This window comes from Salvelinus sp. IW2-2015, linkage group LG2, assembly GCF_002910315.2.
Source record: "Salvelinus sp. IW2-2015 linkage group LG2, ASM291031v2, whole genome shotgun sequence".
NCBI lineage: Eukaryota > Metazoa > Chordata > Actinopteri > Salmoniformes > Salmonidae > Salvelinus > Salvelinus sp. IW2-2015.
In genome coordinates this window covers 37,059,607-37,082,901 of record NC_036839.1, presented here as the reverse complement: position 1 = coordinate 37,082,901, position 23,295 = coordinate 37,059,607, and the positions used below count along the sequence as shown (strand labels likewise).

General features: G+C 42.1%; 2 protein-coding genes across 2 annotated transcripts in view; one reads left to right on the top strand and one right to left on the bottom strand.

Moving 5' to 3' along the window:
- Nucleotides 1-10,895, top strand: part of xk (X-linked Kx blood group (McLeod syndrome)) — a 28,686-nt gene extending 17,791 nt beyond the window's left edge. The window contains exon 3 of the mRNA XM_024009823.2: nt 3,675-10,895. Coding sequence (XP_023865591.1) covers nt 3,675-4,600 — 926 coding nt within the window. The 3' untranslated portion in view covers nt 4,601-10,895. The remainder of the gene's footprint in view (nt 1-3,674) is intronic.
- Nucleotides 10,896-12,505: 1,610 nt separating this feature from the next.
- Nucleotides 12,506-20,605, bottom strand: LOC111979337 (dynein light chain Tctex-type 3). The gene is made up of 5 exons (XM_024009808.2): nt 20,478-20,605; nt 19,512-19,553; nt 19,251-19,374; nt 16,399-16,476; nt 12,506-13,324 (listed from the first exon to the last, which is right to left on the bottom strand). The coding sequence occupies exons 1-5, from the start codon at nt 20,502-20,504 to the stop codon at nt 13,248-13,250; spliced, it is 348 nt and encodes a 115-aa protein (XP_023865576.1). The 5' UTR covers nt 20,505-20,605; the 3' UTR covers nt 12,506-13,247.
- Between the last annotated feature and the right edge of the window lie 2,690 nt (nt 20,606-23,295).

Below are 23,295 nucleotides of genomic sequence, written 5' to 3'. Positions count from 1 at the left end.
CTAGCCCCAAGTCACTGACAGAGACAGTCAGGTCATGGCCTAGCCCCGAGTCACTGACAGAGACAGTCAGGTCATGGCCTAGCCCCAAGTCACTGACAGAGACAGTCAGGTCATGGCCTAGCCCCRAGTCACTGACAGAGACAGTCAGGTCATGGCCTAGCCCCGAGTCACTGACAGAGGCAAGAAGCTTTTTAGGCCTGGCATCATACTACAGGAGGTTCAGACCAGATTTTGCAGCTTTGTCGGAGCCTTTGTACAGATTGACAGATAAGGGGAAAACGTTTGAGTGGAAAGCAGCATGTAAAGTGGCCTTTAATGAACTAAAGTCCAAGCTTACCAYATCCCCCATATGTGCTTTCTCTGACCTAAATCTAGATTTCATAATGGATACTGACACATGTGACACAGGCATAGGGGCAGTCCTCTCCCAGAAACACGAGGGTAGAGAGAGAGAGTAGTAGCATATGCCAGTCGGCCACTGTCAAAACAGGAGAGGATGTACTCAACTACCAAGAAGCAGCTTCTTGCTGTGGTAATGTTTCTTAAACATTTCAAACACTTTCTGCTGGGAAGGAAATGTCTACTGAGAACTGATCACAGCTCACTGAGGTGGCTGAGTAACTTCAAACAACTTGAGGTACAGTTAGATAGGTGCCTAGAGAAACTGGAGCAGTAGGACTATGATATTGTCCACAGGCCACTGCACAGTAATGCAGATGGTGTGTCATGCCGACACACAGACAGAGAGTGTAGACTCTCTGAGAGCCAATCTGAGAGCCATCGTAAACAAGCCTCAGGATGTCACTATTGAGCCTGCAGTCAGAGCTCAAACAAGACAGACAGCTCCCACAAATGCAGCTTTCCTTTTGGAAGCACAGGATAGAGACCCGGTGGTCTCCCAGTTAAAGACATGGAGAAAAGATGGTAGAGCAGAGCTGGAATCTGAGCCAACGTTCAAGCCTTTCAAACAAGTGTGGGGGGCATTACATATGAAGAATGGAGTGTTATGCCTTTAGAGTCAAAACTATGAGACAGATGACACCATCTGGAGAGGGGTGGTACCAGATTAGCTCGTACATGAGATACGTACCTTTATCCACAATGATAGAACAGCAGGCCATTTAGGAGTTAATACACTCACCAGTAAAATCAGAGCAAGATGTTATTGGCCAGGCTGGCAGAGAGCCATAAAGCAGTGGTGTAAGGGCAGTGGGGCATGCGCTGCATACAAATGACAGGGTCCAGCCCCCAGAGCGCCCATGACAAGTTCTGTCACAGGTTGCTCTTTCCAGAGGATATCTATGCACTTAATGGGTTCATTTACAGAGACTGGACGAGGTAACAAGCCCATTATGGTAGTGTCAGATTACTTTACTACAGTAGGTTTGTCAGAGGCATATGGCATACCCAATCAGGAAGCGGTAAAAGCGGACAAGTAACTGGTAGAGGAATTTGTGTTGAAGCTAGGTGTTCCTTGCTCAATCTATAGCGACCAGGGGCAAAAATATATATATATATATATTTTTTTACCCTAATTGGCTGTTACAGTCTGTCTTGTCCCATCACTGAAACTACTGTATGGACTCGAGAGAGGCGAAGGTCAAGAGCCGTGCTTTCTCTGAAACACAACCCCACACCAATGTGTCAGAGGAAACACTGAACAACTGGCAACCGTGTCAGCGTGAATGCGCCCATCCCACCACAGGAGTCGCTAGAGCACAGTGGGACACAGACATCCCAGCCGGCCAAACCCTCCCCTAACACAGATGACGCTGGGCCAATTGTGCATCGCCTCATGGGTCTCCCGGTCACAGCCGGCTGCGACACAGCCCGGTATCAAACCTGGATCTGTAGTAATGCAGCTAGCACTGTGATGCAGTGCCTTAGACCGCTGCACCACTCAGAAGGCCCAGGGTTTTAGAGAGATGTACAATCTTTTACAAATTAAYAAACAATAACTATCTAGTACAACCCACAATCAGATGGTTTATGGGAAAGAATGAACAGAACTCTGATCAACATGCCATAACTTTTAGTTGATGACAATCAAAGAAATTGGTATGAGATTCTCCCATATGTGATTATGTCATAMAGGAGTAGTGTTCAATCTTCCACAGAGTTCACACCGTACAAGGTGCTGCTCGGTACTGAAATGACTACCTGTTGATGTGGTTATGGGAACACAACAAAATGAAGGGAAACAATRTGTTTCTCAGTATGTGCAAAAGGTACACGGGTATTTAAACACTGTAAGGGCCACAGGTAAACAAAAGCAATACTTTGGTCTAAAGGTGACACCCCAGAGGTATGAGAAAAATGAGTATGTATGGCTTAGAGCCTACCAGAGGAAAATGGAGTTGTCACCCAAACTAAGAAAGAAATTCAAGTCAAACTGTCAGATGTACCATATGAAGTAGTACAGTGTAATGGACCTTATCATGCCGTGGTACACTACAAAATGCTAGAACAACTGAAATGTGTCTTCTGCAGGGGGCTGCCTTAATCAACATCCGGGGAGCAGTTGTTGTTGGGTGTTAAGTGCCTTGCTCACAGGAAGAACAGCAGATTTATCCACCTTGCCGGCTCAGAGATTCAAACCAGCGACCTTTTGTTTACTGGCCCAATACTCTTAACCGCTAGGCTACCTGCCACCCTGCCATTGGGGTGGCAGGTAGCCTAGTGGTTAGAGCATTGGGCCAGTAACTGAAAGGTTGCTAGATTGAATCCCTGAGCTGACAAGGTAAAAATTTGACTTTCTGCTTCTGGACAAGGCAGTTAACCCACTGTTCCTAGGCCGTCATTGTAAATAAGAATTTGTTCTTAACTGACTTGCCTAGTTAAATAAAAAAATATAGAGGCTGTTAATGTGTCAGCTGAAAAGTAACTAGACACTGTCAGGACTGAAAGCTCAGTCAAAGACTCATGTAAACACTGAAATGCCCTGTGCACCTGCAGGAGAAAGTGTTTTGTGAGACGGGTCAAGCACCTGAGTCAGCAGAAGGTCACATGGGTCAGGGAGGTATTACTATTAGGAAGCCTGTTTGACAAGAGGGCTTTGTGTTGAACATGGTTATTCAACACAGGGTGTGTTTTAGTCTGAGAAGGGGGTAATGTAATGTGTGTACACATTTGAATGTCTCTCAGCCTATTTCACAATGTTATGCAAATGAGTTGCTGTATGTGATGATGCTGGGGGCATGCTGAGTCACAGTGAGTTTGGAAAGGCGCTTGTGTTCGTCGGGTTAGTGCTGGGGTGTACTGTGTTCATCCATATAAACGACAACTTCATTATTTCATGGGAAATCATGGTCCTAGACTGTTTATGCTAGTTAACAAACTATGTGTGAGTTTTGGTGGCTTTACAGGCTGTTTACACTATGTACAGTTAGTGAATGAATGAACAGTCATATTAATTAAGAGCTCAGCCTCAAATGACAAAACAATATTGAATGGAATGGAATATTCTGAATGGTCTCTCTCTCTCTCTCTCTCTCTCTCTCTCTCTCTCTCTCTCTCTCTGTCCTGTCTTGTCTGTCTGTCTGTCTGTCTGTCTGTCTGTCTGTCTGTCTGTCTGTCTGTCTGTCTGTCTGACTGACTGACTGACTGACTGACTGACTGACTGACTGACTGACTGACTGACTGACTGTCTCTCTCTCTCTCTCTCTCACTCCCAGGCACCCTCATGGTGATCTCCCTGCTGTCCATCGTATATGGAGCCCTGCGCTGCAACATCCTGGCCATCAAGATCAAGTATGACGACTACGAGGTGGACGTACGTCCCGCTGCCTACCTCTGCATATTCCTGTGGCGCAGCTTCGAGATCGCCACACGCGTCACCGTCCTGGTCCTCTTCAGCTCCGTACTGCAGCTCTGGATCCTCCCTGTGGTTCTGCTCAACTTCTTCCTCTTCTTCCTCTACCCGTGGATGCTGTTTTGGCAGAGCCACTCGCCCTTCCCGGAGAACATCGAGAAGACCCTAACCCGGGTGGGCACCACCATCGTCCTCTGTCTCCTCACGTTCCTCTACGCAGGCATMAACATGTTCTGCTGGTCGGCGGTGCAGCTGAAGCTCAACGACCCAGACCTGATCAACAAGTCTCAGAACTGGTATCGCATGGCCGTGTACTACATGCTGAGGTTCGTGGAGAACGCCTCTCTGCTTCTGCTGTGGTACATCTACAAGACAGACTTCTATAGGTTCATCTGTGCTCCGTTGTTAGTGCTGCAGCTGCTGGTGGCCTACGCTATGGCCATCTTCTTCATGCTGGTGTTCTATCAGTTCTGCCACCCCTGTAGGAAGCTCTTCTCCTCCAATATGACCCAAGGCCTGTGGGACTGCTCCGCCCTGCTCTGTCTAGTCTGCTACGCTCCTGATAGGGACGCCGTCAGGCCAATAGAGAAGGCTGGTCTGGACCCTCTGGCCCCCGACCCCACCCCCCACACGGAGACAGCCAATGACACGTCATATGATGTGGCCAATGACACGGCATATACCATGCCCAATGACACAATGACCTATGACATGCCCAATGACACGACTCATGAAGTGTTGAGCGAGATGAACGGCGACGTAAGCCACAGTCTGTCCAGCAACACTTAAAGAGCCGTGATTGGTTGTGTGTAGGGTAGGGCTGCACGATATGGGCAAAAACTCTAATTGCGATTTTTGGACCAAATATTGTGATTGTGATTTGACTTGCGATATAGATACAAAACCCTTGGCTGAACTGTTGGAATCATTGAAATAGAATGACTTATATTAAGAAACAAAGTGGAAAGTAGCGTTGGCCTTGTTTGGAACTGTTGACTGCATTTGACCTAACAGAACAGCATGCAAATGTATAGTGAATCTAACAGCGAGGAGGAGGAACTGCACTGCTTGATTGACCTGGGCTGGAGCTTGGTGTGTGTGGGAAGCAGTCGCAATAGAAGAGAGAGAGAGACGACAAACCCGAGTCAACTATAAAAACGGACGATACACACAGCTTAGTGCCGTTTAAAAATATTGCATGCGATATGGATCTCTTGCGATATGGCTTTTGCAAATGTCAATATTGTGATTTGATGTGAATTCTATTAATTCTTCAGCCCTAGTATAGGGTCAGGAGTGTTCCTAAACTTGTGACTGAACCAGGAAGAGGCTTTCCTGTTCAGGTCATGTGGTCTGGAAATACTCCTGGTCCTAGTTATGTGCCATTCAGAGGAAGGTGTACACACAGAGCAACATTTGCTGTACTGTCTCCTTCTGTAATCCTTTAAGTGCCATATGAACCCCTCTGCCCTACCTGTCAGTTAAGTTTACACTGAACTAGGGTTGCAAAATTCCGTTAACTTTTCAAAAAGTCCCTGGTTTTCCAACCAGGATTTCTGGAAAACCAGGGAATTTTGGGAAAGTTACTTGAATTTTGCAACTCTACTCTGAACCGTAATCTGAACTATACACTGAACTGTACTCTGAACCATACTCTGAACTGTAATCTTAACCGTACTCTGAACCGTAATCTGAACCGTACTCTGAACCATAATCTGAACCATACACTGAACCATACACTGAACCATAATCTGAACCGTACTCTGAACCGTAATCTGAACCATACTCTGAACCATAATCTGAACCGTACTCTGAACCCTAATCTGAACCATACACTGAACCATAATCTGAACCGTAATCTGAACCGTAATCTGAACCATACTCTGAACCCTAATCTGAACCATACTCTGAACCCTAATCTGAACCCTAATCTGAACCCTAATCTGAACCATACTCTGAACCCTAATCTGAACCCTAATCTGAACCCTAATCTGAACCATACACTGAACCGTAATCTGAACCGTAACCAGAACCCTATGATCTTAACCCCATACCCATAACCTTATTCTACTGTGTGTCTCTAACCAAATAACTTGAATGCTATCATTCTGTTTAACCCTTAACCCCCATTCTGTTATCAAACCCCCAAACTGTAACCCCTTACTCCCCTAACCAATGCTGCAAAGGCAGTATCCCCTTGCCATGGAGAGAGACTACAGCTTCACTGTTAGTGTATAATAGAAGAACAGGCAATGTATGATATCGTCCACCAGCCGGCTCTCTCTGAATTTAGCCAGGGGATGAGGTTAGGCAATGTACAGTGATTCTGACGAAGTAGTTCTTGTGAGAATGTCCTTACGCAGTCCGTGATGTTTATTCTACCTAAACCAGTATTACCGACCAACTACAGACAAATCATTGGATGTAGTGATTCTTCAGCAACGGACTCAACTACTGACATAGTATCAGTGTTTCAGTGTTGAACAGACTTTCCTACAACCAGAATGTAACTTGTCTGCAGCCTTTTCTATGGAAGTCAAGTCCTGGCGGTATGGACAGAACGCTACACTCAGACAGATTAAACTGGTCCGAAGTGAGTCTGCCACAATAGCTTTTCTAATGAGGTTTCCTAATTTGATTACGCATTTCATTGAACTAAATACTTGTCTATACAGTCACTCACATTAATCAATCAATCAAATGTATTTATAAAGCCCTTTTTACATCAGCAGATGTACAGAAACCCAGCCTAAAACCCCAAACAGCAAGCAATGCAGATGTAGAAGCACAGTGGCTAGGGAAAAACTCCCTAAAAAGGCAGGAACCTAGGAAGAAACCCAGAGAGGAACCAGGCTCTGAGGGGTGGCCAGTCCTCTTCCAATGGACTTATATATTGCATTACTACATTACTCATCAAAACTTAACAAGTATTTGGGAATTAGTGTATTTACAGTGTTTCACATTGGCATGGGGGTGTGCATGTACTGAACTGGACCCATCAACCACCACATACACATTTTAAAGCTTTGTGTGGTGTAATGTAAATATTGGGTTGGGTTTACTGTTTTTTTCCTTAGTACACTCTACTCTTAYGGCTGCGACCAACGCTGCTTTTATACTTCCTTGAAAAAGAGCTTAATCATTGGTGTGCGCGCGGCTTCTGTGGTGTTTCTAAGTGCTTGTGACAAGGGTGACAGTGATTTCTAAGCCAGCACTAGAGTACATGTAAAGAGACCCATCTCTCATCAAACAGACAAACACATAACTGTATTTCAGACAGGAAACACCACGTGTTTGTTTAACCATTTATTATAAAATATTACAATACATGCAATACGTTAGTCTTGGCATTAGAGGCTCTGCTCCTTCGGGGTAGCTCACTGCCAGAGCATGCATAATGTTAAGATAATAATAATTACAGGCAGAGAGAAAGGTATTCTGTACCATTCCCCCTGCAGGAAGGGAACAGAACCAAGCAGGTGGACATAGGTGGGAAAGCAGGAAACAGACATGCATGGCGAGTAACGCATGTCATAGCAATAGCATGTCAGCAAGAACAGCAGTGCATAGTTTGCGTGCGGCAGCCATCAGAGAAAGTGTGTGTAGAGCCTGGTGGACTAAATAGACTGCCATATTAATGTAGAGGGATGAATCTAATTGGTGCAATATCAGCTGTGCTTGATGTACTGAACCCACCGCATGACCACCAACGCACTGGGCGCGTTCCAGCGGATCACATTATCAAGTCGGTGACCATCATCACCACCTTTCAAAGTGTGTTGCATTATAGAGACAAAAATTGTCCGACTTACATGAACTTTACAACAACCATGTGATCAAATGTCATGAAGTTTCAACTGCAGTCGACTTCGATTTTCTGCAGTTGCTCCTCACCAGCTGCAACTTGCAGCCATCGCCTGCATTGTGGGAGTCACTATTTGTCAACCAATCATGACAGTATTTTTGTTTGACCCATGCAAACAGGACCACAGATGTGACTAAACAGGAAGCAACTTTGCTACGATTCATATGTACAGTGCATTTGGAAAGTATTCAGACCCCTTGACTTTTCCCACATTTTGCTACGTTACAGCCTTATTCTAAAATAGATTTTTCCCCCTCATCAATCTACACACAATACCCCATTTTGACAAAGCAAAAACTGGGTTTTAGAAATGTTTGCAAATGTATAAAATAAAACAAAAACAGAAATATAATTTACATAAGTATTCAGACTTCTTACTCAGTACTTTGATGAAGCACCTTTGGCAGTGATTACAGCCTCGAGTCTTCTTGGGTATGACACTACAAGCTTTGCACAGCTGTATTTGGGGAGTTTCTCCCATTCTTCGCTGCAGATCCTCTTCGAGATCTGTCAGGTTGGATGGGGAGCGTCGCTGCACAGCTATTTTCAGGTCTCTCAGAGATGATCGATCGGGTTCAAGTCCGGGCTCTGTCTGGGTCACTCAAGGACATTCAGAGACTTGTCCCGAAGCCACTCCTGCGTTGTCTTGGCTGTGTGCTTCGTGTCGTTGTTCTGTTGGAAGGTGAACCTTCCCCCCAGTCTGAGGTCCTGAGCGCTCTGGAGCAGGTTTTCATCAAGGATCTTTCTGTACTTTCCTCCGTTCATCKTTCCCTCGATCCTAACTAGTCTTCCAGTCCCTGCCTCTGAAAAACATCCCCACAGTATGATGCTGCCACCACCATGCTTTACGGTAGGGATGGTRCCAGGTTTCCTCAAGACGTGACACTTGGCATTCAGGCCAAAGAGTTCAATCTTGGTTTCATCAGACCAGAGAATCTTGTTTCTCATGGTCTGAGAGTCTTTAGGTGCCTTTTGGCAAACTCCAAGTGGGCTGTCATGTGCCTTTTACTGAGGAGTGGCTTCTGCCTGGTCACTCTACCATAAAGCCTGTTTGGTGGAGTGCTGCAGAGATGGTTAACCTTCTGGAAGGTTCTCCCATCTCCACAGAGGAACTCTGGAGCTCTGTCAGAGTGACCATCGGGTCACCTCCCTTCTGGTCACCTCCCTTCTCCCCCGATTGCTCAGTTTGACCGGACGGCCAACTCTAGGAAGAGTCTTGATGGTTCCAAACTTCTTCCATTTAATAATTATGGAGGCCACTGTGTTATTGGGGACCTTCAATGCTGCAGAATTATTTTGGCACCCTTCCCCAGATCTGTGTCTCAACACAATCCTGTCTCGGAGCTCTACGGACAATTCCTTCGACCACATGGCTTGGTTTTTGCTCTGACATGCACTGTCAACTGTGGAACCTTATATAGACAGGTGTGTGTCTCTCCAAATCATGTCCAATCAATTGAATTTACCACAGGTGGACTCCAATCAGGTTGTAGAAACATCTCAAGGATGATCAATGGAAACAGGATGCACCTGAGGTCAATTTCGAGTCTCATAGCAAAGGGTCTGAATGTATTTTTTTCACCTTTATTTAACCAGGTAGGCCAGTTGAGAACAAGTTCTCATTTACAACTGCGACCTGGCCAAGATRAAGCAMARCAGTGCAACAAAAACAACAACACAGAGTTACACATAAAGAAACGTACAGTCAATATCACAATAGAAAAATCAATGTACAGTGTGTGCAAATGTAGAAGAGTAGGGAGGTAAGGCAATAAATATGCCGTAGAGGCGAAAATAATTACAATTTAGCATTAACACTGGAGTGATAGATGTGCAGGAGTGATAGATGTGCAGATGATGATGTGCAAGTAGAGATACTGGGGTGCAAAAGAGCAAGAGGATAAATAACAATATGGGGATGAGGTAGTTGGGTGTGCTGTTTACAGATTGGCTGTGTACGGGTACAGTGATCGGTAAGCTGCTCTGACAGCTGATGCTTAAAGTTAGAGAGGGAGATATAAGACTCCAGCTTCAGTGATTTTTGCAATTCGTTCCAGTCACTGGCAGCAGAGAACTGGAAGGAAAGGCGGCCAAAGGAAGTGTTGGCTTTGGGGATGACCAGTGAAATATACCTGCTGGAGCAGGTGCTACGGTTGGGTGTTGCTATGGTGACCAGTGAGCTGAGATAAGGCAGGGCTTTACCTAGCAAAGACTTATAGATGACTTATATAGATGACTTACGGAAATAAGGTATTTCTGTTTTTGCTAAAATTTCTGAAAACCTGTTTTTGCTTTGTCATTATGGGGTATTTGGTGTAGATTAATTAGAATTTTTTATTTTTTWAAATCCGTTTTAGAATAAGTCTGTAATGTAACAAAATGTGGAAAAAGTCACAAGGGGTCTGAATACTTTCCGAATGCACTGTATACAGTGGATATGTACAAATKAATGTGCTATTTGAGGCTCTCTCACCAATTGATATTACATGCATATATTTAGTTTGTGAGTGTGTGATATGGGGGTTGGAGACGTGTTTATTTTGATATTACAAAGAACAACTTTTATAAATGATGGCAACACTGCCATGTTGTGCTGAGCCTTGCTGTTGGAAAGCCACATCAGTGTCCGACTTTCGGCTGTAGCAGATGCATCTCCCCCGACTTCACTTCTCGACTTTTGTCTGCAGTCGGTTGCTTCAGCCTTACCACTCACGCTTTCCAGCACGCTTTGGTTCAGCTTTGTAAGGGCAATAGTCAGCAGCAGCTGTTGTTGATGTGGCGCCAGTGAGATGCTTTGATTGGATGTCTATGGGTTTTGCTCATTCATGCTGTACTATTGTATGTCTCTGCGTCTGTCTGGTGTTTCATTATGTATGGAAATATACACACAGACTTGCACAATATCTATTTGAAATGTGTTTAATATTTGTAATTGTAAAAAGTGTCTTTGCATAGCTTGAATCTTACATGTATTAATGTGTGTATTGTATATTTATTTTATATGTGTCTTTATTTGCACTAGCTCTTCTTTTGCAATGCAGTTGCACAGGGCTTGACGACATTTAGTATCATATGAATGCTTCATATAGTTTGTATTAAAAAAGACAATCTTTGAAGCCAAACAGAATTTTTGATATCTAGAAAAATCTAATGAACACACAGTATTGTGAATCAATTTCAGAGAGAATAGGATTATTAAAAGATGAAATTCAAACAATATGTGAAGTACATTTATATTTATGTGATTTATTGAGTGATTGTTTTGTCATCATCGGACCCCATATACTGACTTATACTGACCCCTAGTGGAACAATACAGAAACACGACTGACTGTGTAAATCTCATCCATCTAGACCAGAAAGGATGACAGTGGTGGAAAAAGTACCCAATTATCATACCAGTAAAATACTACTTGAATAAAAGTCTAAAAGTATTTGGTTTTAAATATACTTAAGTATCAAAAGTAAATGCAATTGCAAAAATATACTTAAGTATCAAAAGTAAAAGTATAAATCATTTCAAATTGTTCATATTAAGCAAACCAGAAAGCACAATTTTCTTATTTATTTTATGGATAGCCAGGGGCACATTCCAACACTCAGACATAATTTACAAACAAAGCATTTGTGTTTAGTAAGTCATCCAGATCAGAGGCAGTAGGGATGGCCAGGCATGTTCACTTGACAAGTGTGTGAATTGGACCATTTTCCTGTCCTGTTAAGCTCAAGTACTTTTGTGTGTCAGGGAAAATGTATGAGTGAAAAGTAAATTATTTTCTTTAGGAATATAGTAAAGTAAAAGTTGCAAAAAATATAAAATGTACTGATACCCCCCAAAAACAAGGAGAGGTAGCAAGTTTTGACAATGGAATYMRGCCAAGAAKATTCCTGTAGTTTGTTAGGGTGGGATCAAATTCTTTACAAGTTCCATTTCTCCTACTCTCCATCCTTGAAGTAATTAATCTGCCAAGCTTTGCTTGGTCAACAGAATAGTATAGAAACAGCTTTCACTTCTACAATGAGTGATTACCCCAAGTGAGGGACAACAAAATGCTTAAAGCGGGGCCACAATCATTTTCAGAAGATTTTTTAGGTAAACGTTTCGTTTCACAAGCCATAACCTCACTCATCATTAGGATCGGTATAGCCTTGCTTCATCAGACCTGTACAGGCAGACTCGTCATCAGGCTCAGGACAGCCTTGTTTCATCAGACCTGTACACAGACTCGGGATAGCCTTGCTTCATCAGACCTGTACAGACAGACTCGTCATCAGGCTCAGGACAGCCTTGCTTCATCAGACCTGTACACAGACTCGGGATAGCCTTGCTTCATCAGACCTGTACACAGACTCAGGATAGCCTTGCTTCATCAGACCTGTACAGACAGATTCTCATGTGTTGGCCTCTTTTCATGCTCATCATTTGCCTTAATGAAAAATGAATCAACTCTGAGACAAGCTAGTCATGTGAGTTTTAATAGATGAGGTGAGTCTGTATGTTTAGACATTAAAGGCTTAAAGAAGATTTGCAGTGCTCGTTTTAAACATCTGTGATTAGTAAGCATCCTAATTCCTCTTGATCTTATTTTAAAATCCCATCTGGTACATAGAATTGATTAGAACAACAATGCAGCAAATAGACAATTTGTAACAAAAGATAATTTTAACATAACTACTACCTCAACTACCACAACCCCCTTATGTACAGGAATGTGTGTAAGGTAATAAACCAGCAGTTGCACTTGTTTCACCCCATCCTAAACCTCACTAGCTTTTCTGTCAACCTGCTTTACTGGTGAGACATATCAATTAAACACCAGGAAATCATGTGACGATAGTTCAATAATACATTTAATGACAAAGGTCAATGGACAAACACGGTCAGTCACAAGTCATACTTGTAGTGTCATGAGCATTTTCAGTCGATTTAATATCACAAATGATATAAGGGCTATAGTGAGGTAAATGTGATACAACATGCAGGAGAGCTACAACTTCAACAATCTAGAGGGAATGGTCTTAGAATATGTGTATTATATTTATTCTTAAAGAAAAAGTACACCGTCATAAACCTCCAATGTCTCTCTGCACTCTGTTAGAAATGTATTAAACCTGACCTCTCTGCTTTGAGACTCCAATTATTATTTATAGTGGCTCAACTACGACACACTATTGAAACTGTAAATGGGATGTATTGATTTAGTTAATCCTATTATTCCACATGTATAGCATAGTTGAAGATGTTCTGTAATTATTCAACAAAGAATCATTACCAGTGTGGTTAGTTCCATTTTCTAAGTCCATGCTGAGCATCTCTCTAGAACTACTGGTCTATTTACACACAGACAACACTATGCATCCACCACTTATAGCAACATCACTGAATTCCCATCCTATGGTTCCCATTGAGAGTGGTCAAAGTTTGTGAGTGTGGGGTTGAAAGATGTTGTACAACAGACTTTATTTTCATGGGTAATCAGCATTGGATCTTCAAGGCTTGGTGGTGCTGGTGCATGCCAGGTTGTGTTCAGCTCAGTGTGAGAAAGGGGGGGGGGGGGGGGGGGAGAAACGTTAACAGGTCAAGGCCACGGCGAAAACACTCACCACACAGTACATGGTGCGGTTCTCCCACCTGACCGTGCAGCTTCCTGTGGGAGGACACCACAAAGACCAATCAGGTCAACCCACTAGATCTCAACCAATCAGAGTGAACACAACATCAGAACCAATTTGGACACACAAAATACATTCCAACATGTGGCTTCTTCAGTGGAGAGCAACATTTCAAAACATACGCAGATAGAAACAGAGAATGACCAGATTCCTGTTTCCAGRAAATCATTCAAGTACAGTACAATACTTTTCTATTAGAGCACGACCAATGTTTTTTCGAAGGGTCCAATACCAWTTGGGGGGACAAAACGTACCAATATATCTGCCGACATACTGTTTTACAGCAGGAAAATGAAAAAGGGCAATTTTCCACACTGAGTTTGTCCAAGAAATATGTTTCAAATGTTGATTTCTTACATTGTGACAATAATGAAACTAGGGCTGACCCCATTTAGTCGACTGGTCGATTGTTTGGTCGATAGGCTGTTGGACGACCGAGATTTATTTAGTCGAGCAGTAGCAATTTAAGAAAATGTATAATCATGATGTACAAGACTGATTGGCTCCTGTCTGAGTGGACTGATCCATTGTGGAGGCCGGTGGGATGGCACACTGCATCAGTCCAACATGTGCTACTGAAATTTGATATGGTTATATTATGAAACAATGGCACAACACAAATAAAAATGTGAATATTTTATAACAAATGCGCTTTCTGCCATGTTGGATAGTGGTAGCTGTCCGCGGTTCTGAAACACATCAGTGCACTGTTGAATTGGYGCATTATTCCAGACCATGTTGCTAGTAGGTACATAATAGCAAACAGCCTAACTGTTAAATGTGACTGGCTTTATAAATCTATATACAGAACCAGTCAAAGGTTTGGACCCACCTACTCATTCAAGGGGTTTTATTTGTACTATTTTCTACATTGCAGAATAATAGTGAAGACTATGAAATAACATGTGGAATCATGTAGTAACCAAAAAAGTGTTACAGAAATCAAAATATATTTTACATTTGAAATTCTTCAAAGTAGCCACCCTTTGCCTTGATGACAGCTTTGCACACTCTTGGCATTCTCTCAACCAGCTTTATGAGGAATGCTTTTCCAACAGTATTGAAGGAGTTCCCACATATGCTGAGCACTTGTTGGCCACTTTTCCTTCACTCTGCGGTCCAACTCATCCAAAACCATCTCAATTGGGTTGAGGTCAGAAAACAGTATAAATACAGAAAAACCCTGGAATGAGTAGGTGTGTCCAAACTTTTGACTGGTACTGTACATCTACAGAAATAAGACAGATCCTGCTTCCGTTGCCTGTTTGAGTGTTTGGTTGATTGATTCCACAAGAACCAAGCCTCACGCAACAATTTCACAAATTCTGCTATTTTTCATCTTTGCTATGCTGTAATAAAGGCTTTACACTTTTCCCCTCTCGCTAGACCAGCCTCTCTGCTATTATTTATCATACATTTACACTTGTTTCCTCTCGCTAGACCAGCCTCTCTGCTATTATTTATCTCATACATTTACCACTTGTTTCTTCGCTAGACCAGCCTCTCTGGTATTATTTATCATACATTTACACTTGTTTCCTCTCGCTAGACCAGCCTCTCTGCTATTATTTATCATACATTTGGTGTTGTTCACACTGTTCCAAATTGTCAGAAATATTTATAATAAAAATAACTCTCCCTTTTCCTTGATCTCCTTATTGTTATTATTATAATAATCATCATTATAATAAGTAATGTCATTATCATTAGTGGTCTTAGTATAGTTTCCTTGTATAACCACCATCAAGCTGTAGACCTAAGAGCGCATCCTGTTTAGTCTTAATACCGTAACTTACTTAGGCCTGTATTTCAATAGTTATATAGGCTACTGTTTCAATCAATCATGTATTTGTTCATGTCGACAMACAGCATACGAGTCATTCATGATGTGAAATGCAATCAAACATTTTAGTTCTAAAATAAAATAAGGCGACCAATGACTAATTAGAGTAAATAATAAATARGCCAAAACCGTTCCATTTCACAGATGAATGAGGCTTTACAAAAAAAACGTTCCAACCGGCTCTCTGGAATGCTTATAATTTGTTTACATTGTTCCAAATGGTCAGAAAAATTATATTGTAATCTAACAGCACCTGTTTTGCACACAGAGCTTGCTCCTTACCTTAGTCTTGACACAACTGACTTCCCCTTTACCTCCAGCGCAACCAGTAAACACTCCACCGTTTCCAGTTTGTCACGCCCTCTGCATCCATTTAGCTGTCACGTGTTACGATGTTCAGAGTTTGTTATAACCAATTTATTGATGTGATTATGATATAGGTCAGGCCCTATTGGTCACGTATATGTGATGCATACATGTGTCACATAAAGAGAGCAAGGGTTGAGGAAATAGGGTATGTTTTGACTAAATAAATTAGGGATTTCGTCGACATCACTTTTCAGTCAAATGTCTAATTATGTTGCAGCTTCAGCAACACGGACAGCGCTGCACACACTGATGTTCTGTGGTGGTCGCTGCAGCAGGGAGAAGAGAGWCAACGGGTGCTAGTCACACAGTCACTCAGTTTTTTTTTTTTTTTTAACAAAACGCAGCAAGTCTGAGCCAGGCGGCACAATCAAATCAATTGCGGTCGGACTCCCTCTAGTCATTTGTGTCTTAATTATTTCATCAAACAGTTCGCTTAAAGCATCAGACTAGCTCAGTGCATATAGTCGATTTGATTAAAACACATAGGATGTGTCTATATATGGAAAAATACAAGTTTTAAAATTTCAACCAATCGATTGGTCAAAAGAACAGACTTGGTCGACCAAGATTTTTTGTAGTCGGGGACAGCCTTAAATTAAACAGAATGTTAAGATAAGCATGAGATTCCCTTTTTTCCCATCCTATTTATTAAATATCGGTTATCGGTGGAATTATCGCCGATACCGATACAGCGCTAAAAGGTCAATATCGGTCGGGCTATACTTTGTTGCACCCTTCTGAATAAGCCAAAACATAATACACTGTCCATTAGCACAACAAAAGCAAATGCCTGTTCAAAGGTTAGTACAGTATGCGTGGGGGTTTCCTCTCTCTCACCATCGGTAGCAGTGTCCCAGTAGCAGGAGTTAGCCGTGTGGAGTCCAGCACCACTCTTTTGCATGATGGCACAGTTCACTGGAACACAAGACAATGTTGAAGATACATTTCCTGCTGTAAGCATTCTGTCACGCACAGGGCTTTGCTCCTGGTCACAAAGGCTATCATATAGATATTATACCTCTATCATAACGCTATTATACAGCACTTTGCGACCAGGAGCACACACAGGGCCCTTCATCCAGCTTGTTAAGGGTGGAGTAGAGTAGCCTTCTTCTAAGGCAGTGGTCACCAACCGGTCGATCTCAAAGGCATTTCTAGTCGATCGCCAAACATTTCTGTAAAAAAAACAATTATAAAGCCTTGTGTTCCTATTTTCTTTATTAGTCTTGGGCTGTTGGTGGTAGGTGCAGCCAATTCAGCTGTCCTGTGCGCCAGGTAGGCAAACTGTTGCCATTTCATGTGTCTGAAGGTACAAACTCTGCCTTCCCGGTGGGCCTGGAGAGGAAATCAAGTGCACTACGTCACCGCTGGCCAATCAGATTGCTCAGATGACCGAGTCCGCAGTAACGTAGCAGGCATAAAGAAAGCTACGGCAAAATTGATACTGTGAGATTTCAAAACCACGTCTAGAGAGACTGTCAACGAATACAGCAAAGAGCTGCAGTTTATATGAGTGAGTTCATGTTTAAGTTCTTACTCAGTACTGTCAACACTTTGTATTCAACACTTTTATAACCCATAAAATGCACGTACTTCCTATTTCCACTCAGTGCTACAACAAGCACTGCAGCAGTAATGAATGAGTAGGAAAGTGTATCTATGGGCTTGCGTTGTTGTTATTATTAGCGGCTTGGCTCTTTTTTAATATCAAGGAATATTTAACTTTCTCTGTTCATAGGATTAACAACATGAATTTGTGCATGAGGCAGAAATAATGCGGTGCGACTCGAGTTTCGGCATCAGCTGGAAGACGGTGTCCCCTTTTGGTCAGTGTCAGTGGAGGAAAGGGAGAGCGGAGGGATGTTGAGAAACAGACCCTCAGTCTGCTGCTCTCTCCCTCCTCTGAGACTGACCATCAGATGCAGGGACCATCAGATGCAGGCACCATCAGCCCAGTAAAATAAAAAGCAAATTATTTAAACGTATGCTCACTCAGCTGGTTGGTGACCACTGTTCTAAGGGATACCAACAACTTCAACTTTTACTGCATCTAGTACCAGTCAAAAGTTTGGACACACCTGCTCATTCCAGGGTTTTTCTTATTTTTTTTACTATTTTCTACATTATAGAATAATAGTGAAGACATTCAAACTATGAAATAACACATATGGAATCATGTAGAACCCAAAAAAGTGTTCAACAAATCAAAATATATTTTATATTTGAAATTATTTAAAGTAACCACCCTTTGCCTTGATGACAGCTTTGCACACGCTTGGCATTGCTTTTCCAACAGTCTTGAAGGAGTTCCCACATATGCTGAGCACTTGTTGGCTGCTTTTCCTTCCCTCTGCTGTCCGACTCATCCCAAACCATCTCAATTGGGTTGAGGTCAGGTCATTGTGGAGGCCAGGTCATCTGATGCTGCGCTCCATCACACTGGTCAAATGGCCCTTACACCAGCCTGAAGGTGTGTTTTGGGCCATTGTCTTGTTGAAAAACAAATGATAGTCCCACTAAGCACAAACCAGATGGGATGGCGTATCGCTGCATAATGTGGTAGCCATGCTGGTTAATTGTGCCTTCAATTCTAAATAAATCACAGACAGTGTCACCAGCAAAGCACCCCCACACCATCACAACTCCTCCTCCATGCTTCATGGTGGGAACCACACATGCAGAGATCATCCGTTCACCTACTCTGCGTCTCACAAAAGCACAGCAGTTGGAACCAAAAACCTCAAATTTGGACTCATCAGACCAAAGGACAGATTTCCACCGGTCTAATGTCCAATGCTCATGTTTGTTGGCCCAAGCAAGTCTCTTCTTATTATTGGTGTCCTTTAGTAGTGGTTTCTTTGCAGCAATTTGACCATGAAGGCCTGATTCACGCAGTCTCCTCTGAAAAGTTGATGTTGAGATCTGTCTGTTACTTGAACTTTGTGAAGCATTTATTTGAGCTACAACCTGAGGTGCAGTTAACTCTCATGAACTTATCCTCTGCAGCAGAGGTAACTCTGGGTGTTCCTTTCCTGTGACGGTCCTCATGGGAGCCAGTTTTATCATAGAGCTTGTTGGTTTTTGCGACTGCACTTGAAGAAACTTTCAACGTTTTCCAGATTGACTGACCTTCATTTCTGAAAGTAATGATGGACTGTCGTTTCTCTTTGCTTATTCGAGCTGTTCTTACCATAATATGGACTTGGTCTTTTACCAAATAGGACTAACTTCTGTATACCACCCCTACCTTGTCACAACACAACCAACTGATTGGTTCAAACGCATTAAGGAGGAAAGAAATTCCACAAATGAACTTAACAAGGCATGCCTGTTAATTGAAATGCATTCCAATTGACTACCTCAAAGCTGGTTGAGAGAATGTCAAGATTGTGCAAAGCTGTCATCAAGGCAAAGGGTGGCTACTTTGAAGAACCTTAAATATATTTTGATTTGTTAAACACTTTTTTGGTTACTACATGATTCCATGTGTTATTTCATAGTTTTGATGTCTCCACTATTATTCTACAACGTAGAAAATAGTAAAAATAAAGAAAAACCCTGGAATGAGTAGGTGTGTCCAAACTTTTGACTGGTACTGTATGTTTTCTCACCACTTCGATGTGACTAATTGTTGAGTGACTCTCGTAATACCATAACTTCCTTGTGTTATAACATCCTTACAATCATACCTATGAACTTGAATGGTCTCCCTTGCTTGACCAGTTGGGTGAGAGAGTGCTCCACGATGCTGGCAGTCCACTGGTTCACTTTGTTCTGGTTGTAGTCTAGTCCTCCAATGATGCCTTCGATACACTGAGACACAGACACCAGCCAGTCAGCAAGGAAGACAACACAGTCAAGCATCTATGAAGGGACAATCAGTGTTTTTGATCATCTTTACCATCCAAGAAATAAGACTGCTGACAAACATGTTTCAAATATCCCTTTACCTCTTTAACTGAGACACTGGCCTCATCTGCGTTGAAGGACACCTGTGATTCCAAACGATATAAAAAATATATATATAAAAAGAGTAATTATGAAAAACATTTAACATAAAGTGTGGATTACTTTGTTATGATACAACTCAAAACAAAAAGCTTGTGCTGTTGAGTGTTGGGCATTCATTCACACAAAAGTAGCTAACCTAGTTTTTCCTGGCTGCTTGCACAACAAATTAGGGTACACAGACAGACAGACAGTCCACTCTGTGATTACTTAGTCAACACTATAGCTGTCAAGACTGGATATCAAATGCCTTCAGGCAAGCCCTGGGAGGAAGGACTGCTGCAATAAACTCATAGCTAACTGTTGATAGGATCTTCAGAATAACTTGCACAGAGAAAATGTGTATTGCAGCCTGCTACTGGAAGATATATAGCTAAGTAGATTCAACTTTACATATTTATACTCTTAGTACCTTTTTTTCTATCTAGAACTTAAAACGGTTCTTCGTCTGTCCACATAGGAGAACCGTTTTGGGTTCMATGTAAAACCCTATGGGGACAGCCGAAGGCTTCATCTGTATAATACTGTAGATATGTCTATGCTGAATGTTGATAGATGCTAGCGCGCTACTAATCAAGTCCTGCCCAGCCCAGTCTGATTGATTTGACCACACCCAGCTACCTGCTAAGCTTACAAATTCCCTACATGCAATAATATGACAATTTGCATGACAAATGTTTGCAAGGTGTATATTATCTTGTCAGTTTCATTTGACTACTTAAATACTCATGTACTCTTCAGATACGTTGTCAAAGCCAGCACCCTCAATGCAATGCATGCTAATGTTATCTAGCTAGCTAGCTGACCATTCATCTAGCTAACTCGGCCGTTTGAAATCAGTGTCAAAGTCTGAAATAATACATATGTATCTAGCTTAATTAATGTATCTAGCTTAATGCACAATCTACCTCCTCTCCGGAATTGTACTCCTCCATTGCTTTAAAAGCAAAATTCTCCTCTTTCGACAAGGTTCTTCACCGACTCTGTTGTTCTTTCTGATTAGCTGTCACCGAGATGGAGATAATCAAAGAAAGCGACTCAGTGAGGCAAGACACACCCACAACGACTGCAAGTGAGAGTAGTAGATWATATTGACTGCCACCTGGCGGTGATAGGTATTCGAGATTTTCTGGAAATTAACGATAGTGGATCATAACTAGGCTATGATAAAGTATCAATAACTATTTTATCCACAGAGATCCTATAATTAATTGGTGGTGATATAGTGGTAAACAATGTTGTATGTACTTTTTTATTTGATTGTAATGTTTGTTTATTGTTATTATTTGATTTGTATGTGTTTTATTTTGTGTTGTTGACCGAGGTTGCGGATGGTGTTGGGCCACCAGGTGTTCGTTTGTCGTCTAGTAGCCTAGTGGTTAGAGCGTTGGGCCAGTAACCGAAACGTTGCTAGATCGAATCCCTGAGCTGCCAAGGAAAAATGTCGTTCTGCCCCGGAACATGGTAGTTAACCCACTGTTCCTAGGCCGTCATTGTGAATAAGAGTTTGTTCTTAACTGACTTGCCTATTTWWWWWAAAAAGGAAGAATTTTATTTAAAAAAATTATACGGTCTAATGAAAACAATTGTTCACAAAAAATAAATCCTATAATTCAGTGTTCTGTGTAATTCTATAATTGTAACCATATAATTGTAACGCTATMATCTATAATTGTGATTCTATAATTGTAACGCTATAATCTATAATTGTGATTCTATAATTGTAACGCTATAATTGTATCCCGTAACAGCTAAGGGCAGAAGTAGGGTACGATACCACAATCTGCACCTAGATCTGGAACACTTCTTCCTCATGCTTTTAACACACACGCGGGCGCAAAGAAATACACGTGGGCACACACGGATAAAAAGGGGGGAACGAAACATATAGACACACACAGAACGAGAGAGAGACATCTGAACAAATAATGTGATACTGCGGTATGACTTATTGAGTCAATTGGATATGATTAGGATATTCAATATCACGGTACATTGCCACTGGATAAATAAAACTCTAAATAGGGTTCAGCAGACAGCAGAGAAGCTGCCTCAGCTGGCTCCCCGAAACTGTGACCACGCCCCCTACACACGGGAGCACCCGGCTGCTGCGCGGAGCGGGGCTGTTGATCCCACAGCTGTGATCACACGCCACAGAGGCGCGCCAAGAGACGGACTGACTGCACAGGCTCCACCACCAGCCACTCTCACGACACACCAAGCCACCACTTGCTGTAGTGCAATTCTCAGGTAAGAGGGGGTTTCTGTTGCAATCCTTACAGAAACGTTGTATTTTTCTGATGGTGGTTGTGTGAAACATGCACTGCGGTGTCCCATAATGATTATGAGAAGGGGATTCCCGACGAAGACGTAACAAACGACAAAGACCACAGCCATTCCCAACGCGATAGCATTATTATAGTGGTTAAAACTCATAGGATAGCCTAAACTACAAGCAGTTTTTGCTACTATTTGCGGTTAGACTATATTCATTGATTTCATACTGTAACTTGTTACAAACATTCAAAATAATTTTATGATGGAAAATTCATTAAATTATATAGTCATTATAAAATGAAACGGTTCAGGTGAGGTCTCAACTAACCTACATTCGCCTACAAGTGTTTGTTTGGACAGGTGCAATGCAGCAAAATGTTTTTTTTTGTGCTCTCCACCCACGTGAAAAATACTATAGTATACTATGGTATAAATACTGTAGTATTACTATATTTATATTCTATAGTATTCACTGTAGCCTAGTGTATTWTTTTTTTTACTGTAGTATTAACSTAACGTAACAGGTGTAACATAAATGCCTGAAACTAGAACCCCTACATACTTGTCTTGACAAGAAGAAAACATACTGCCGGGAGAGGTTCTCTTCTGCACTGTTCAACCAACCCAGGAAAATGTGGACGAGTTAAGATGGAGTGTTGCCTTGTTAACGTCCAAAAGCTGAAGTTGCTCTCTTTCCATTTCCCCTGAAAACCGGAACATCCAGTGGTTAGCAACGAACTCTGCAAAGGCTACTGTAGTATTTTTATTTATTTTTAGGTGCAGTAAAATGTGCTGTAAAAKGTTTAAGTGCCTTGGTCATCGGGTATTCTAACCAGCAACCTTTCAGTTACTGGCTAAACGCTAGGCTACCTGTCGCCCTGTGGTATTTACTGTAGTGTTTTGGCATTCATTGGTGGTATACTGTAGTATTTACTGTCTTGTTTTTGCTGAAATTAGTAGCATACTGTAGTGTTTTGAAGAAACCTACTGTAGGTAGGTAGTAGAGGGCAGCATTCCTGCAGGATTGCTGCCCTCGCACCCCACCCCACCACCCTACCCTAATTGGAGTAAACTAACATATAACAATATTTATACTGCTACTTACAGCTATTTCGCTCACATATATGGTAACTGTAGTTAAAAAATTACACATATATTCCTAATTTCCAATTTGTTAAAGTGCTGGATTTTCACCCAATCCACCATTCATTCAGTTCTTAACTCCAACCCTCCGATGTCCACAGATTAACCCATCTTTCCCAGTATAATGGAAACGGTCGTCTTTCTGCTTTGTATGCGTTACCCTAGGCGTGCCTATTGTATTTAAAGCACGTCTCTGTCGCATTATTCACACACTCAGAATTCACTGCTTCAAGTTATGGAGCCTACCCTCCCCTCTTCTAGTTGGGTGTGCGAGACCAAGTATACTCTATGTTTGGTCTCAATGAA

Excerpts from the sequence above, each read along its gene's own strand:
- LOC111979337 (XM_024009808.2), bottom strand. The coding sequence starts at position 20,504 with ATGGAGGAGTACAATTCCGGAGAGGAG. Across the intron at positions 19,554-20,477 it reads AGTACAATTCCGGAGAGGAG|GTGTCCTTCAACGCAGATGA; the intron begins GTAGATTGTGCA and ends TTGGAATCACAG. Across the intron at positions 16,477-19,250 it reads GAGACCATTCAAGTTCATAG|TGAACTGTGCCATCATGCAA; the intron begins GTATGATTGTAA and ends CTTGTGTTCCAG.